This window comes from Sarcophilus harrisii, chromosome 1, assembly GCF_902635505.1.
Source record: "Sarcophilus harrisii chromosome 1, mSarHar1.11, whole genome shotgun sequence".
Classification (NCBI taxonomy): domain Eukaryota; kingdom Metazoa; phylum Chordata; class Mammalia; order Dasyuromorphia; family Dasyuridae; genus Sarcophilus; species Sarcophilus harrisii.
The window spans coordinates 491,900,075-491,919,357 of NC_045426.1; the positions used below are offsets into that span (position 1 = coordinate 491,900,075).

At 36.6% G+C, this 19,283-nt stretch overlaps 1 protein-coding gene across 2 annotated transcripts in view; it reads right to left on the reverse strand.

Moving 5' to 3' along the window:
* CABLES1 (Cdk5 and Abl enzyme substrate 1) overlaps positions 1 to 19,283 on the reverse strand; it is a 139,142-nt gene that overhangs the window by 84,944 nt on the left and 34,915 nt on the right. For both annotated transcript variants that reach the window (XM_031946531.1, XM_023496206.2), the window contains exon 2: positions 2,711 to 2,782. In XM_031946531.1, the coding sequence (XP_031802391.1) occupies positions 2,711 to 2,782 (72 nt within the window). The remainder of the gene's footprint in view (positions 1 to 2,710; positions 2,783 to 19,283) is intronic.

Genomic DNA, 19,283 nt, shown 5'->3' on the forward strand with positions numbered 1-19,283 from the left:
AAGATGGAGTATCAAAGTCTTTCTAATGCCTTCCTTTTAGAGGGCAGAAATTGGCTTTCCAGCTCCAATATTTATGTATTATATATTTATGTGCCATATATTATGTAATTACTAATAGTATGTTATATTTGATAATATAATCAATATGAAAATGGATAGCATATGTTTTATTTACCACCCCTATTTGATAAAAGTAAATGCTCCACTTTTCTTCCATCTAATATGCACTATCAGAGACCTCATAAAGTAGAGGAGACAGGTTTGAGTGCGTACCAAGAAGATGCCCTAAAAGATCGCTAGATGGAAACACTACAGCCACAGAGTAATTTTCTTCTTTTGCCTCTGCCCTCCTTAGTCAGCATCCCCCCCAAGAGTTGAAGAGTAATTATCAAGTTCCACAGGATTTAAGGCAAAATGACCTCAAAGTCAGACCTAGTCTCTCACACCACACTGCCACCTGGAAAGCTGAACATTAAGAAAGCCAGAGAACTCAAGGATCGACAGTAAAAAGGTGTGAAATGGATTCCATGATACAGTTCTCTGTGGGATTGGTTAGGGGCTGGGAACAAAAGGGGCACTCAAACCTGGCATGGAAGACATCCACCAGACATAGCGTACTCCTCCATCTCACTTTAACTTTGTCTACTTCTGCTATGTATTTAGTGGAAGACTTTAAAAACCAAAGTTCTATGAAAGAAAAATTTTGGGGACAGGGAGATGAAAACAGTTTGTCCTTCCTGGCTTATATACTGAATTTTGTTGTTGAGAGCCCTGAAAAGGATTTTTTTTGTTCATTTTATAGAGAAACATTCCCACAATAAGGAAGCAAAATTAGCCTGATTCTGATCATAGCAGAATTAGGTTCAAAGGTTAAGTTGGACTCCTTATGATCACCCGACTTCTCTGGGTCAGTTTCTGCTTTGATCACATGGGAGTAGGGAGGCAGATTTATTTATTTTTTATTTTTTTGCTGAAGTAATTTGGATTATGTAACTTGCCCAGGGTTACACAGCTAGGAAGCATTACGTGTCTGAGGCTGGATTTGAACCCAGGTAAGGGAGACAGATTTTGATGATCTTGATGGTCCTTTTCCATTCAGTTCCCTTGAGGGCTCTCAAACTGGGCAAAACAGGGTAAGCTCAGAATGTAGCCTCAGTCTATGTACCAACTAACTCATTCTGGTTCTTGAGTTTTATTCTGAATGTAGCTTTTTCTGTGAGCTCTGTAAATGTAGCAAAACAGAGAAAAAGCCCCCGTTCCTGTTCTGAATGAGTAATGATAGAGAAATTACTGTAGGAAAGTCAAATATTATCATGCATTTTCAATGCCATTTAAAACCACCAAGTTCACCTTCAGATGGTCTCAAAGGACACAAGAAATCCAACCTGAGAATTTGTGAAATACTTAGATTTCTTAAGTGGAAGCTGGATCTTTTGGCAACCAGCTCTATTAGAATCACTGCAGGACACAAGATTTTATGAACCTGTTTGCTTGGCTAGATTGGTTTCTCAAGGAGCCTCCAAATTCTGGCATGATGGAAACAGAGATGGTTGGCTAAGAGTCAGGGGTAAGTCTTGGTGCTATCAGTTAACAGACCTCTCCCCTTTCCTTTGCTGTCCCCCCTTCTCCCTTTTCCTCCCTTCTACTCTTTTCTTCCCTCCACCGCTCCCCTTTTCTCTCCCTTTTTCCCCTCTTTCTTCTGTCCCTTCCCCTGCCATCTCCTCTTCTTTTTCATCCTTTTCTCTTCCCTCCTCTTCTTTTTCTTCCCCTTCTATCCTTCCTCTCCTCATCTCCTCTTCCCTCCCTCCATCCTTTCTTCTTTCCCTTTCTTTCTTCTCTCTTCTCTCCCTCTCCTCCCCGAGACACTGCTTGGAAAATAGTTGTACATCAAATATATTTCACATGGTCACATTTTACAATACTCCTCTGGCAGTGTTGTAAGCATTTGTTTCTCTATCCATCTGATGGTCAGCAGACTGGGAAAAGGGGACACTGGGTAGAATATTAGATCTGGAGTCATGAAGACCTGAATTCAGATCTGGTTTCACCCACAAATGAGTCCCCTAAAGTCAGTAACTTGCCTCAGTTTCCTCAACTGTAAAATGGGGATAAAAATATCTCTCCTGGGTTTATGATGAAGATAAAAAGAGAGAATATTTTTAAAGTGCTTTGTAGAATTTAAAACACTATTTAAGCTAGTTGTTACTGTTATTACCACTCCTACTATTCTTATTATTTCCGCTCTCTATATTCCAAATTCCCTTGATCTTGAAGGAAGCTGAAATTGCTCTTAGACATGGATACTTATTTTTATTGAGGATTCTTGGAACTGGTCACCAAGTGATGTTTCAGTTGCCTTGGGACCTGCTCAAAATGAAGCCCATCAAAGCTAAGCTTGCTGTACTGAGGCTGAGAACAGGATGCTAGAAAATCCTATGCTTCCATTTCCTTAAATGGCTGCTTTCAGAAAAGAGAAAATAAGAAAGACCACAAATTGAACAAGAAGAACAAAGTGCAGCTGATTCATAAATAATTAGAATTTAATTTTATTTTCCACTTTTTAATAGGCCCTTAAGTTGGCAGACTAAGCTATTTCATAATTTTCTAACTTATACTGTTATTCTTCCAGCAAGCTTTTTAAAAGCAAGAAATCACATTTCACCACAAAGTTTTCATGCAAATTAGTATATATGGAGTAAAGACAAATTACCTCCGTAATGGAGCATTCTCTTCGATATCCTCCAAGGTCTCCAAGGAAGATCTCTGGGAGATCAGACGACGTCTATACAAAGAAAAAAGATTCAATATTAAAATTTCTACTAAAAACTGATCTGATAGAAGTAATTTAACAAATATTTTGCATTAGACAATTATCCTGAGATTCTGAAACTAAACCCAATATTTTGTTTTATCATATCTTAAGTATTTTATGGGAAGACAAAGTATCTTATTTCCTCCTATGGTATTTTTTCTTATGATAGGGCAGCCAGGTAGCATGTCAGGCCTGGAGTCAGAAAGATTCTGCTTCCTGACACTTAATGGCTATATGACCCTGGGTAAGTCACTTAACCTTTTTTGCCTCAGTTTCCTCATCTGTAAAATGAACTGGAGAAGGAAGTAGCAAACCACTCTAATATCTTTGCTAAGACAACCCCAAATGGAGACACAAAGTCAGAAATGACTGAAAATGACAGAACAATATTTTTATAACTAGGCAAGTCACTGAGACCTTCTGTCTCAATTTTGCCAACAGAAGAAAAGTAGGGACACAAAACTTTCTTTGAGAAGAATAAGACATTTTTTATAACAACCCTTCCTGATTCTCCCTTAATGGTAGTGTCTTCTCATTATGATCATCTCCAATTTATCATATATATATATGTATAATATTTATGTATATAACACATATATCTTGTTTGAACATGCTGTTTTGCTCATTAGATTGTGAGAGTAGGGATTGTTTTGCTTTTCTTTGTATCTCAGGCATTTTAGCACAACATATGACACTCAATAAGCTCTTAAAAATACTTATCCTAGCTATCCATTCATTGATTCATCTATCCACCCATTCACTCCCCCTTTTAAATACAGTAACCTTGGGTTATGTTTCTTTCTTCATTTCCCTTCATGAACTATGAGAATTCAATTTAAAATTTTAATAATTTTGTTTTTTGGTAATGATAACTTGTTGGCTATAGCAGACACTTTTCCAGCACCTGATAAGGAAACTTTACACATGGACATCACTGGATGGCTCAATTTAAAAATTATATTGATTATACACTTTTTTATTCACATTTCCACATTAGTTGTGGTATAAAGGAAGAAGCAGAACAAAAAGGAAAAAGAACAAGAAGGAAAAAACAACAAAAAAGTGAAAATAGTAAGCTTCAATTTACATTCAGATCCCATAATCCTTTCTCTGGCTATGGATAGCTTTTTCCAAAATGAATCTTTTGGAATCGTCTTAGATCATTGTATTGCTGAAAAGAGCTAAGTCTATCAAAGTTGATCATTGCATAATGTTGCTGTTACTGTGGTACAAGGTTCTCTTGGTTCTGCTTTCTTCACTCAGCATTAGGTTCATGTAAGTATTTCTAGGTTTTTCTGAAATCTGCCTGTTTGTCATTTCTTATAGCACAATAGTATTCTATTGCATCATATACCACAATTTATTCAATTGATGGGCATCCCCCCCTCAATTTCCAATTCTTTGCCATCTGGCAATTTTTTTGGTAGTCAATGCATCTTCAATCTTATTATAATTTCCTTCACTAGTCTGGAGGAAGAAGAAAAAAGCTAAAACCTATTCATAGAGCTAGATGCTACTTTGCTTACACATGACTAGCTCTTTATTGAGCATAAGGAATATACTTTAGAGTTATTCCTTACAGGTTTGATAAAGGCACTGATTCAGTAATCGCTTCCATTGCTTCTTCAATCAATCCCTGTGACTCTCTTTTTAGTTTTCTTAAAAGGATCCAAGAGCTCTGATAGGGATGAGCCATACAAATATTTCTTCCTTCAATGCCTTTGCAATGGACACAGTATAGAGAGTGGGCTTGGTCTCAAGCATTTACTAGCTGGGCAAAGTATTAAACTTTGGTTTGCCTCAGTTTCCATAACTCTAAATGTGGAAAATAATAGCACCTACCTTTCAGGGTTGTTGTGAGGCTAAATGAGATATTTGTAAAAGTACTTAGCACAATGCCTGGTGGTACATAAGTGGAATTATATAAATGCTAACAACAATAACAATAGATATTATATAATTAATAATATTATTATTATTGAAGTTGCTCCAATGTCAGTGTGCTCCTGACCATATCTCCAATTCTTTTCAAAATTTAGTCTCTAATTAAAGAATAGTATTTTTACCTTTTTTTATTTGTTTGCTTTTTCTTTCTCATCTATTTTCCCCTTTGGATCTGGTTTTTCTTGCACAACATGACAAATATAGAAATGTGTTTAAGAATACTCTTCATGTTTAACCTATGTCAGACTGCTTGCTGTCTTGGGGAGGGGAGAAGTAAGGGAAGGAAGGAAGGAAGGAAGGAAGGAAGGAAGGAAGGAAGGAAGGAGAAAAAACCTGGAACACAAAATCTTACAAAAATGAATATTAAAAACTATTTTAACATGTATTTGGAAAAAAATACTATTGAGGAAAAAAAAACTTAATCTCCAGAGAATAAGGTATAAAGAGCTGAAAAAAGGAGAAAACAAAAGCAATTCCTTCTTTGACTTCCATTTTTCTTTTTCTCTACAAAACCTCTGGGGTGCAGCAAAAGTATCAGAACAAAGCGCAGAACTCAAGGACAAAAGGTGTCAGACAGCAGCATTGGTGCTGCTGTTCCTACTGATGTCCCAGGTACTGGATGCCCCAGTGAGAGCTGGGCTGTGCAGCTCTGCTCACTCCTGAAACTGGAGCAGATCCCAGGACTCATCAGCAGCCTTTACTAAAATAGGCATTAGAGCCATGAGGATGGCAGCAGGCTCCTGGGCATCCACTGCCACAGGGCAGGTATTCAGTGTTCTCTTGGATCTGCCTCCTCTTCCAAAATGTTAATGCAAGAATACCTATGGTTGACAGGAAAAGACCAAAACAAATAGCAAAGGGAAAAGCTTGCTCTGTCTGCTTGTCTCCCTGTCACTAACGAACCACTGAATCTCAGTGTCCAAAGGAACCTTGGAGGTCATCTGGTCTAAATGATACTGGAGCAAGGATCCCCTTTAGAATATCACTAACTTTAGAGCTGGGCAATTAAGCTGCCTCCTGGGGAAGGAGTGGATATGGAGTCTGAGAAACACTGGGAGAACTCAGCTCCCTCCTTCATGGAAATTGTATACACAAGTGACCAACATATACTCATGTATACACACAGATATATATACGTACACATGTATTTTTACACATAAGTATATGTATATTATATATCTGCCCTTAGACATTTATTAGCCGCATGACTTGGGTAAGTTACTTAATTTCTGTGTCTCAGTTTCCTCAACTGTAAAATGGGAACCTACTTTCCACGGTTATTATGAGGATCAAATAAGATATTTTTAAAATGTTTAGCACAGTGCCTAGCAATACTGTCACTCAGTCCTATCAAATTCTTTTTGTGATCTCCATGGACTATAGTATACCAATGGTGACCATGGAGTTTTCTTGGCAAAAAATCCTGGAGTAGTTTGCCATTTCCTTCTCCAACAGATTAAGGGACCCGGACATAGTGGACCTTAATAAATGTTTATTTCTTCCATTTTTTTCTATTTTTCTACCTTTTCTTTTACCTCACCATGACCCATCATCCCAGACTGTTATCCATCTCAACTTTTTCCCTTTCCAAATCTTGACTCTACAGTTTACAAGTTTGATATTACACTGTCTTCTACTCTTAGCTTTCTATATCTTACCAAACCCCATCCTAGACTACTTCCATCATGTATCTCTTCCATTCCTTATGACATGTAACTCAGCAAAGCCGGAGGAATTGCATGTGGAACCTTGCTGACTGAATCCATTACACATTTCTGTTATCAGATCTTATCGGGACCCTTGTTGTACCTTTACTCCTCCTTAACTGATTCTCTATCATATTCTACATAGCAATTATTTCAAACTTTCTCCTCTCCCCTCAAGTTTTCTCTATCACTCCATCTCAAATGCTTTGTAGCAGACTTTAACCTCTTACTTGGTCAAGAAAAGAATCCACTTACTAAAATCTCTCTTCAATTCTATCATTTTGCAGCCCAAAACACAGACACTATCCACCACTCTCTCCTCCGTTACTGCAGTCTTTGATGAAAAGATGGCCTCTATCCCTACTTGATCCCACTCCTTTTGTTTAGTCCTGTAGATTGCCCCCCCCCACCGACATCCCATTCCCAATCTTTCCATCTAATCAGCAGTTTACAAACATGCCTAGGGATCTTCCCTCCTTAAAAAGGCTTTCATTTGACCATTATCTCAAACTTTTAGTTAATATTTCTCTTCTGTTTTATAACCAAAATCTAGAGAAAGTTAACTACATCAATTGTCTACACAGTCTTTCCCCTCATTTTGCAATCTGGTTTCCAATCTCATTACTGAACTTTCCAAAGTTATCAATTAGCTCTTAATTGCAAGCGTCAATAGCCTTTTAATCAGTCCTTCTCCTTCTTGATGTATCTGCTGATGTTAACCAGCCCTTTTTTCCCTGGATGATCTCTCCCGTCTGGGTTTTCATGACTCAGATTCCTCTTAGTTCTCCTCCTAATTGTCTGGCTATGGTTCAGTTTCCTTTAATGGATCATTATTCAAATCTCAGTCTGTAACTGTAGGTGGAATACAAGGCTCTTCCTGGACCCTCTTCTCTCCGTCAAATCTCTTCCTCTTAGTGAACTCAACAATAAGTTGACATTTGAAGCCCTTCATTTGACTCCTGCTTAACTTTCCAGTCATATTCTACATTGCCACTCATCTTTATGCATTCTACGGACTAGCCAAAATGGACCTCTTGATGTTCTTCCAATGCAATATTCCATCTCTTATTTCCTTGCCAGTGTACCTGAACATACTCTTTCCTCACCTGTGCATTTTGGAAGCCCTAGTTTCCTGCAGAGGTCAGTTAAAATACCACCTTCCACACGAAGCATTTGCTGATCCTCTAGCTCTTAGTCCCACATCCTTCCCAATTACTTCATATTTGTTTTGCACATTCACACATATATTTTATATATATATGTGATGCTGTCTTTCCCTGTAGAATGTAAGCTCCTTTGAGAACAGGAACTAGTTCACGCCTGTCTTTGAATCCTCAGTGCTTAGTACAGTGAATGACACAAAATAAGCGGTGAATAAATAAATGCTTGCTGTTTGACTAAGTGAAGAAGTGAGCCATACGACAACTTTGTCTACCCACCATTTTTCTAGATCTCTGCTCTGACATAAATTTCTTTTGTGGTTTTACTAAATAGTATCACAGAATTTAAACCTGGGATGGAACTTCAGAGCTCATATTTACTTCAACAGCTTAGTTTTATTTGGGAATATGGAGACAAAAGTAAAAAATTTCAATATTTTAGAATTAGATGTACTTATGTATTATGATAAGTCCAAAAGAATCAAAATTATAGCTGATCCAAAGGATAACAGTGTGTATAAGTTGGTTAATGATGACTTATGTGACTGGAAAAAATGGAGGACAAGTAATATAGCAAACAAAAGAGAAGAAATGGCCAAGACTGGGTGGGAATGAATCTCTGTGAAATGTTTAAATTCATATCTTATTTTTATTGATATATTTTTTATGTCACAAATATTTTTCAAATATATCCTTCCTCATCCCCTCCTTAGCATGCAAATCTTGTAACAAAGAATAAAAAGGGAAAAAACTAATTCAGCAAAACCTAACATATTAATTAATTGTAATTAGTGAGATATACCATATTTAAATATTCCCTATTCTGCAAAGATGGGAGGTAGGTGTATTTTATTAATTTCTCTGGGACCCTTTTTTGGTCACTTTATTTATTGAGTGGGCAGCTGGAGAAAGGGCTGGGCCTGGAGGTGGGAATACTCATCTTCCTGAATTCAAATCTGGCCTAAGACAGTGAATAATGTGGCTCAGGGCAGGTCACTTAACTTTGTTTGCCTCGGTTTCCCTATTTAAAATGAGCTCATGTAAAAATAAGCTGGAGAAGGAACTGGCAAGCCACTCCAGGATCCCTGCCAAGAAAACCTCAAATGGGGTCATGAAGAGTCACACATGACTGAAATGACTGAACAATGAATTTACTGAGTCTCCAGTTTCAGTTTTTTGTTCTTTCTACTTACATAGATGGAGTCATTGCATATATTATTTCCCTGGCATTTAAAGACCTCCATAATCTGGCTCCCATCTGCTTTTCCAGTTTACTTCCACATTTCCCTCCTTCATGTTCTCGACATTCCCATGACAGTAGGATGCTAGCTCTTTCTCATACATAGAATTCATCCCCTTTTCTCTCTTCCTCTGAACAATGTCTATTATGTCTAGAATAAGCTCCATCCTTACCTATACCTAACAGAATTTCTAATTTCCTTCCAAGCACAGAAGACACAAGGAAAGTTCCTAAAGCATGTCCTGGGTAAGAACTCCACAGAAATGAATGCAAATGCACAAAAACTGCACAGATTGAAGAGGCTCAGGCAGGCTGTATCACACACAATCAGAAGCATGGTACAATGGAGAAAGTTCTGGTTTGGATGTCAGAGGATTCAGGTTCTGCACACACTGAGCTGAGCCTGTGGGGCTCTAAACTTCCTGGGGACTTTGTGCCTTCATCTCTGCTTCTTGCCTTGGCTCTTATCCCTGACTCTGAGAAGACGTGACAATCTGCTGCCTTACTTTTTTAGTCATTATCCTTGTGCCTTCTCTGGCCAAAACATTCCACCCCGGACACCACTTTGGCACAAATTCTCAGTGCATTCCTAGATACAGAGCTCTCCCTCTGCATCCTGGCCATTTTCCTCCCTCCTGCTACTGGAGGGCAGGTATTAGACACCTTTCCTCCCTACCCCATGTTGACCTCTAGTACTGATTTTTAAAAAAACCTCTGGAAAGGGCATTTCACTGAACTGTACTAGACTTTCACATCTTCCTGACCACCACTTGCCTAAATACGTTGTCTACCTCATTAGAATGTAGTGTTCCTTGAGAGCAAGAACTATATTGTATTCGTATTTTTAACTTCACTATGCAGTGCAATGCTTAGTAATAAGTACTTTAATATATGATGATCATTATTCATTCATATTCCTGCCTGTATGGCTTTGGGTAAAACATTTAATTTCCCTGAATCTCAATTTCTTCATCTTTAAAAATGGCCTATGAGGTCCATTCTAACTCTAGATAAAAAATTCTTAATATTGGACCCATGAAACTGGTTTTTAAAAATATTTTAGTAATTGTATTTCAATGTAATTATTTTTCTTAATTTGAATTCCACCAGCCTACAAAAGGATTCCATGACTAAAAATGTGAAACTCTGCTCTTAAATTAATGATTGTAAGTATGGAAGAAGTCTTTATCTTTGTATTCCTGGATCTACCTTCTTGTTTTTTACTTCAAAAGGTAAAAAGGTAATGATTTTTTTGCAAAGGTAAGAGTAGAATAGCACACAGCTAGAAGAATCTGTTTAGAATATTGCTTATTTTGAGTACAGGACCATTGCTAAGAAATTCTGCCATATATACTTCATGTTTAATGTAAAATAACCAAGCTGAGAAATCCACTTAACCTATAATCAAAGAATACCCATTACAAAAATTTATTTTAGCATTTCAACAAGGTTCTTCCAATTCTGAGCCTCCCTAATTTGTGACCTTTTCAGGTTGACAAATTGATGTGTATTTGTCCATAAATCTATAACTAGTCTCTCTAAATTACTAATATGGATAGATAAGTGCCACTTTCTTTTACTGGTACAGTCCCTTCAAAGTTTAATAAGAACCTAGTTGGGTGACAAAGTTTTATAAACATCCTCCTTGTTCATGAGAAGCATTATGATGGCATAGTGAATATAGATAATCATCTTTGAAGCTAGGAAAATGTGGGGACAAGTCTCTGATATTTTCTAGTCGTGTGACCATGGCCAATTGTTTTAACTTCTCAGGGTTCTAGGGAATAATATAAAATACGATTATCAGGAGTTTTTCAGTTTTATCTGAATCTATAATCCTATTTGGGGCTTTTGGGGGGCAGAGGAGTGGCTTAGCATTTCCTTCTCTAGCTCAGTTTACAGATGAGTAAAATGATGTAAATAGGATTTAATGACTTGCTCAGGATCAGTTAATAAGTATCTGAGGCCAAATTTTAACTGAGGAAGATGTCTTCCTGACTCTTAAAATATAGTAAAATAACATAGTATAATGTAATATAATATAATGTTATATATACATATATGTAACATGGCAACATAACATAAATTGCGGAGAAAATTATTTATTTTCTGACTTATTGGTATAGTGAATTTCCTTACCCAGCAGATCTCTATATCAATGAAATCACAAGTGCTTTTGCTATTCCTATTCCCCTTTTTGCTGCTATTCCCAGCAGAAAGCCAACATCTGAGCCAACCTGTCCAAAGCCAACCAGTCTCAACATTTCCTACATTCTACTTAGTGGGAAAGGACAATCCATGGGAAGACTGGAGTTCCACAAATAACCCAAAAGTCTTTTCAGAAAATTAAGATGTTTTGGATGGCCTTCCCAAACTAAAAGGAAGAGTGGCTTTTAGAGCCTACAAACTTAAAAGGTCAGGAGAATCCCAGGATGAAGTCAGCAGGTCCCTGATGGGTAGTGAGGAGCCTTGCAGACGCCATTGCTACTGCTGGTCAGGAAGCTCAGTTTAGAAAAATAAGTTTATAAAAATAAGCAGCAGTTCCATATTTGACAATTCTCCCATACCCAAATGGCATTCATTTGTTTCTGTGTCGGAAAAATAGTATTTTATGAAACTGGACAATAAAATGTTGATTTTACATAGGATTAAGGGAGAATAGTGACAGTTGGCCATGGGGTGAGAAAGAGCTGGGTTCAAATCCTCCTTCTGATACATACTAGCTGTATGGCCATGAGCAAATCACTTAACCTCTCAATGTCCCCATTAAGTGCCTAAGATTCTAAGTTACAAAAAAGTTGCCTTCAGTGGAAAGAGTTTTCACAACAGAAATTCCCCACATCATGAATTCACAGGTCAGGACCAACACCTAGTGGAGGATAAGGGATATCATAAGCTTAGATCCTTTTTTTAAGACAGAGTTCCTTGTCTAGGTAAGGAGTATTTAATTCTTTCTTTTACAAGGTAATTGGAGAATATTTTCCTTTCTGAGTTAAAGAAAAAAAACTAGAAGACGAGAGCTCTAAATTTGGCTGGATCTGTGATTTTATCCTTGTACACACTACCTCTAAAACTGTGGATCACAACTTCTAAATCAGTGTAACTCACACCCAGGTCTGCCCATTAATCTTCCATGAGGATGAAGCAGGAGGTTTAAATAGTGTGTTGGGATGGGAGCCTTCCTCTAGATAGCTTGACATTCATTCCTCAATTGGTAAATGGTCAAAGGACATGAAAAAGCAGAAGAAATTAAAACTACCTATAGTCATATGCTCTAAATCACAATAGATTTAGAGAAATGCAAATTAAGACAATTCTGAAGTATCACCTCATACTGATCAGATTGGCTAATATGACAGAAAAGGAAAATGCTGGATGTTGGAGGATATGTGGGAAAACTGAAACACTAATGCATTGTTAGTGGAACTGTAGACTGGAGAGCAATTTGGCACTATGCCCAAAGAGCTATAAAACGTCATACACTTTGATCCAGCAATACCTCTATTAGGTCTGTATCCCAAAGATAACATAAAAAAGGAAAAAGATCCATATGTATAAGAATGTTTATGGCAGCTCTTTTTGTGGTGGCAAAGAATTAGAAATCCCATTAATTGGGGAATGGCTAAACAAACTGTGGTAAATGAATATAATGGGATATTATCCTTCTATAGGAAGGCAGATTACAGAAATTCTTTTTTTTTAATTTTTTTTTAATTTTTTTTATTTATTTATTTTTTAGATTTCAGAAATTCTTGGAAAGACTTAATATAACTGATGCTGAGTGAAGTGAACAGAACCTGGAGAACTTTGTACACAGTAACAGCAACATTATGCAATGATCAATTTTTACAGACTTAGCTCTTCTCAGAAATACAATGATCTAAGACAATTCCAAAATATTCGTGATGGAAAATACTATTTATATACTGAGAAAGAACTATGGAGTATGAATGTAGAAAAAAAGCATATTATTTTCACTATTTTGTTGTTTTTTCTTTTGTTCTGATTCTTCTCTCATAACATGATTAATCTAGAAATATGATTAATATGATTGTACATATAACATATCAGACTGTACTCTTGAAGAGGGAAAATGGAAATAAAATATTGTTAAAATAAATGTTAAAAAGAGAACTGTTCAGTTCTGCACACATATATTGTATCTAGGATATACTATAACATATTTAACATGTATAAGACTGCTTGCCATCTGGGGGAGGGGGTGGAGGGACGGAAGGGAAAAGTCGGAACAGAAATTAGTGCAAAGGATAATGCTATAAAAAATTACCCAGGCATATGTTCTGTCAATAAAAAGTTATAATAAAAAAATTAAAATAAAATAAATGTTAAAAACTAATAAATTTAAATATAAGTAGCCTGACATTCTGCGGATACTGCAGAATACATTGACTTAGTCATCAGCTTGGTTCTCACTATATTCCCTCCAAATGTCTTTCTGATAACTTTGACATAACTTAGGGTACATAATTCTTCTCTGGCATTCTGTCATAACCTATTTATAACCAGGGCATCTAGGAGGCACCGTGGACTAACACTCTGTGACCATGGGCAAGTCAATTCACCCTATTTGCCTCAGTTTCCTCATCTATAAAATGAGGAAATGGTAAACCACTCCAGTATCTTTGCCAAAAAAAACTTCAAATTAGGTCATGAAGCATTGTACACAACTGAAACGACTGAACAACAATATGTACACTTAAAATGCCTATTTTTCCTTTTATTCTTAGGCAACCCACAATTTAGATTCTTCAAAGAGTCTGATATGATGGGATTTGCAGCCATATAATACTGCTGAAAACATATTAGAGTTCAAAAGATGGGTTTTTCCTGTAGGGAGAAACTGGGAGGTCATTAAATGATTGGTCCAATCCAAGTGAAATCCATATTGATCTCTTTCCTAGTCAATATTGAGCTCTGGATAAGTTGCATGGATTGTCCAAACAACTAAATAACATTCAAAAGATGACAGGAGCCAGTGCTGGAAAAAAACGTTAAGTTTTTAAGGTTTAAAATGATCTACTCCAATTCAATTCAACAAACATTTATTAAAGGGAAAACATGTACAAAGTATAGGGAAAAGCCCTGGAGTGTCACCAAATCAATGGATCTTGTTAAAATAAAAAAAATGTGTCCCTTGCTGCTTCCTTTTATAGGAAAATGATGCTTTTCATTCACATACACTAGGTATGTGCTTTATACTATTTTCCTTAGCAATAAGAGATGTATTCTTAGCCATCCACACTGTCTTGCCTGATCTCCTTTGAGATGTGTGAACTAAGTAGCAGAGTGGTATTGCTGGACTTGGAAGCCATGAATTCAAATCTCACGGTCAAATATTTTACTAAGTATAAGTGTTACAGTTACATTTAATAACTATGACCTGGGCAAATCAATTACCTTGTATTGTTCTCAGTTTCCACAATAGTAAAATAGGGATAAAAATCGCACCTACCTCACTTGGTTGTTCTGAGGACCAAATGAGATAATATGTAAAATGTTTTACAAATTTTTAATGTGCTTTAGTTACTATTAATAGATGGTCACTTTGCATATTAAGAAAGTCTACAAAAGATGGAAGGGTTTGTTGAAACATGTGCATCTATCATTGATGAGAATGGAATAGCCTCCATTTGTTATCTTGACATTTACCAAATAATCTTCAGTACTTGCTACTCAAGTAACCAGATAGTTTGCAAATTAATAAGAAGCTGCCTTATCTCAGGGACTTCTCTTAACTTTCAAAAGTTAAAAAAATAATTTTGGCTTAATCAACTCAATGACGCTCTCACTAAGCTGACCTTGAGCAAACATTCTGCGCCAACATGAAGGAAAAGAAGTCTTTATTGTGCCAGTTTCCCAACTGAATATACTCCCAACATTCCCCGAGTCATGTGGCTGCTACAATCTGGGCTTTCCCACAAAGGACTCCCAGACTGAAAAAGTGAGCGTGTCTCCGAGTCAAATTCCAAATGTGCTGGCAAGCCTGGGATACGGTTGTCTATCAGAATGGGCAAATGTGCACATTTCTGAAGGAGGATTATGCCCTTCTTCATAAAGTAAGCAGATGAAAGTGAGAGAAGCATCATTTTTGGTCTCATTGCTCCTCATCCTTGAAAGGTTTAAGGATTTTTAATGTAGTAAATTTTTGGTCTGAAGAGGGATGGACAGCATATTTATGTATAAGTGGTTCCAAATTTCAGAGGCAAAATGATGAGAGAATTGCCAGACAAGCCACAATCTCACTGAGCCTCAGTTTCCCCAACTATAAAATAGGGTTATTTGGACTACCTAATCTCACCAGGTCTGTGTGAGCAAAGCACTTTGTGAAGCATTCTATATAAACCAGGGCCTAGTTATTTTTTATTTGGACCTAGTTCTCTACTTGAACCATTTGATGCTCCTGGAATCCAAACTTAATTACAATAATTTTCGAATATAATCTCATTCAAGCAAAAACATAACAATCATGAGAATAAAGGCTGAGCCTTTATTCATCTTTAACCATCTATAACCAGAGAGAGGACAGTGGGAACTGAATGTGAACCACAACATAGTATTTTCACTCTTTTTGTTGTTGTTTGCTTGCATTTTGTTTTCTTTCTCATTTTTTCCCTTTAGACCTGATTTTTCTCGTGCAGCAAGATATTTGTGGAAATATATATAGAAGAATTGCACATGTTTAACATATATTGGATCACTTGCTGTCTAGAGGTAGGGATGGGGAGAAGGGAAGGAAAAAATAGAACACAAGGTTTTGTAAGAGAGAATGTTGAAAATTATCCATGTATACATTTTGAAAATAAAAAGCTTCAATTTAAAAAATCATATCACATATAGTATGTTACTTGGTCTTCATAATGACCCTATAAGATAAGTAGTATCACCATATAAAGCTGTCAGAAGAAGGAAAAAGGGAAAACAAAGAGGAAAATAAGACTGAACTGGATTGATAAAGAAAGAGGAAAGAGAAGATTCAGTCAGTATTTATCACACACACACACACACACACACACACACACACACACACACACATGCTTAGTGGATAGATTGCTAGGTTTGAGTTAAACTCCTCAGATTACTTAATAGCTATATGATCCTGGGCATGTCATCTGGCTTCTGTCTGCCTCAGTTTCTCCAAATATAAAATGAGGATCGCTGTAGTACCTACTTACATGGTTGTTGTAAGGACTAAATAAGATAATATTTGCAAAGTACTTAGTACAGTATCTGGCACATAGTGCTTATTTTTATATATATCCTTATTTTTAAGTATACATTTATATTAAAAAATATAAATATATACATTTACAAATGTATTTATATTTAAATTACAAATTCACATTTAAAAATTATTTTTTAAAAAGCAATCTACCAGAATTTGGGGAAAGAAAATGTAGCCCAGTCTGCCAAGTCACCTCATCTGGTAGGAATCAACTTTAAAAGCCTCTCTTTCCCTGGTGCTCTCCATTCTAGGAAGATGGCAGCTATTATATGTCAGGAGACCAAGGGGCAGCAGCTGTGATCAGCTAACCAGAGGCATCTGGGATGGTGCCAGGTATCTCCCCTGAGCACTCCTGGGGCAGTGCCCAATCTGCTCTTCCTTGGGCTGGCACACAGAGCCCATGCCCCAGAAAGAAAGCTGAGCTTTTTGCCAAAAAGAAAAGTAGAGCTAAGTAACAAAGGGCATTAAGAAAAACAGCAATTAAGCATGATAACAAGATGTTCAGAGTGATTGTTCTACAAAACTGGCATTACTGAAAATTGTTTCTATTTAGTAGACTGGCAATCCCATTACTTTTTCACTCCTGGACCAGAAAGTGGAAGAATTCAATCTGGTATCTAGTTATTATCCAAAGTTAATCTTACTACAGTCACTTGGTATTAAATCAGAATCAGCAAGCCAGCAGGTGACAGAGCACACCTGGGGAAAGTATAGTGCCAACCCCAAAGGTCATCACACATAAACAGAGATGACGTTTTTTAAGAGTGATTTTTGGTTTACAAAGTACTCTCCAGACATTATCTCATTGGATTCTTACAAGAAGATTGTGAGAAGTAGATGTCACAAGGATCAACTCCATTTTTTAATAAAAATGAGGGTCTGAAGCACAAAAGCAATAAGTGAATCTGCCCCCAGGTCATTCAGTTAAGAAATAACAAGTAATTTTTTAAAATTTTAGTTATATTTTTTCTTCTGTTCAAACTGTGGTGCAGCAGCTCTCCTATTCAAATCCCAGGGCTATATATACACATTTGCAGTAGTTCAATATCAATTTTATGATTTTTCTAAGGCACTTTTCATAAAACTTGGAGAAATGAGGCCTTCCCTCCCTTAAATCCAATTCGCTTGCATGTAATGGCTTCAAATTTCCTGATGTCCTGGGACAAATCATAACTACCACCCATGGAGAGGATACTCATACAGGTGACATCATCACTGAATTATCACATTTTGAATTACAGTCAGACCAGTCCATGTTCAATTGCTAACTTGTGCTCTGTATTACAAACCATAAAAAAGCACTTTATACACCAAAGACACTTAATAAATGTCAACTATGAATAACACCATTGAAATTAATCTGCTAAATTCTAAACTCAAGGTCATAGCATAGTCCATTAGTGGAAACCAAATGAGGTTGTATTCACTTAAGTCAGGTCAAGTTATTTAGAATTTATTTAATACCTACTCGGTAACAGGCAATGTGGGAAGAAATGTGGGGATAGAAACAAAGGCAAAAACCAAACCAAATAGACCTCATCTCGTGGAGCTCACCATCTAATAACAGGGAAGACAGGATGCAAACAATCTTTTTTTTTTTTTAAATTAAGGTTTTTTTTTAGGGGAGAAGGAATAAAAGAAGTACCATTTGTTGTAGAGACAGCTAAGTGGTAAGGTAGAACAAGTCAGGAAGACATGAATTTAAGTCTGGCTTCAGACACTTAATTAGTTGTTTGACTCTGGGCAGTTTCTGCCTCAGTTTCCTCAAATGTAAAATGAAGATCTGAGCCTCTCTTCATGTTGTTGTGAGAATCAAATGAGATCATGATTATAATAATATCACTGTAATGATAATGACGTTCTCTATAAATATTATTTTTTATTATTGTTGTTATTTTACTTAACAGTACCTGGCACGTAGTATGCCCTCTATAAATATTATTTATTATTGTTGTTATAGTATTTAACACAATACTTGACACATAGTAAGCACTCTTCTTTTTCTTTTTTTTTTGAGTAAAACTTTTAAAAGGGTACCAGCTTAAGCTTGGTCCAATGGTCCAAATTATTCATCTAGAGGAGGAGTTTTTAAATTTATACTCTCACACACATACATGTATACTCTACAAATTATATGTAACATACATGTATATGAATATATATGTGAATATACATAAATGAATTCACATATATGTGTATATAAAATTTCATTTAAGATCCTTGTACCAACCCTGAAAAGTAGTTGCTACTATATTATCCCCACTTTATAGATAAGGAAACCAAGATTAAGTGATTTGCCAAGGGTCATACAACTAGTAAGAGTCACAAGGCACATCCGAAGCTGTTTTCTGACTGAAAATCCAGGACCCTGCTTATTGCTTCTAACTTTAATTCCTGCCTCAGATAAGACACTAGTTGAATGCCCCAAAGCAAATCATTGGATGATCCAGTCATCTTTCTAAGTGTATAAATTCCAAAAGGATTGCTGAACCATATCACATTGCACGGTTCTAAAAACACTATTTGTCTGAGAAATAATTCAAAGAATCATAGATAAAGAGCTGGAAGAAACCTTGGATCTCCTCTAGTCAAAAGCTTTCTTTTCAAAAATGAGGCTCAGAGAGTTTAAGTAAGAGACACACAGTTAAATCCTAATAACTGACAGAGGCCAGAATTCAAACTCGGATCCTGTCCTCCAAAGGCCACTATGCTATGACCCTTATGAAATAACAGCTCTATATAAACAACATTAAAGAAAACAATCTTGTCTTCAAAAATAAAAATGCAAATAAAACAGTTTTTCTTTTGCCTGAGAGCTCCTTAGCTAAGGGCTTCTGTCTGGCAGGAAAAGAGGTGGTGAAATTCCATTTATTTGTTTGCTCACCTAGACAAAAACTCCTTGTTAAATGCTGGACGAAACTTCAGAGGAAGGCTGCGGACTACTGTATGACATCAGATGTATAGGCCAGCCTAGGCTACTAGTCTGGGGAGATTTGAATGGCATCTGATTTTAGCTCACATTTGTTAAGCTTTGCAATGAGTTCCCCGCCCCAAGCATTTGGATCAGGTAGTGCCTGTATTTGTGTCTTTAATTTAGAGGAAGCTGAAGGTCAGAGGGGTTAAGAGAAGTCCTGAGGCTGCTAAGTGGCAGGGATGGCACTTGTGGCTGCAGCAGATG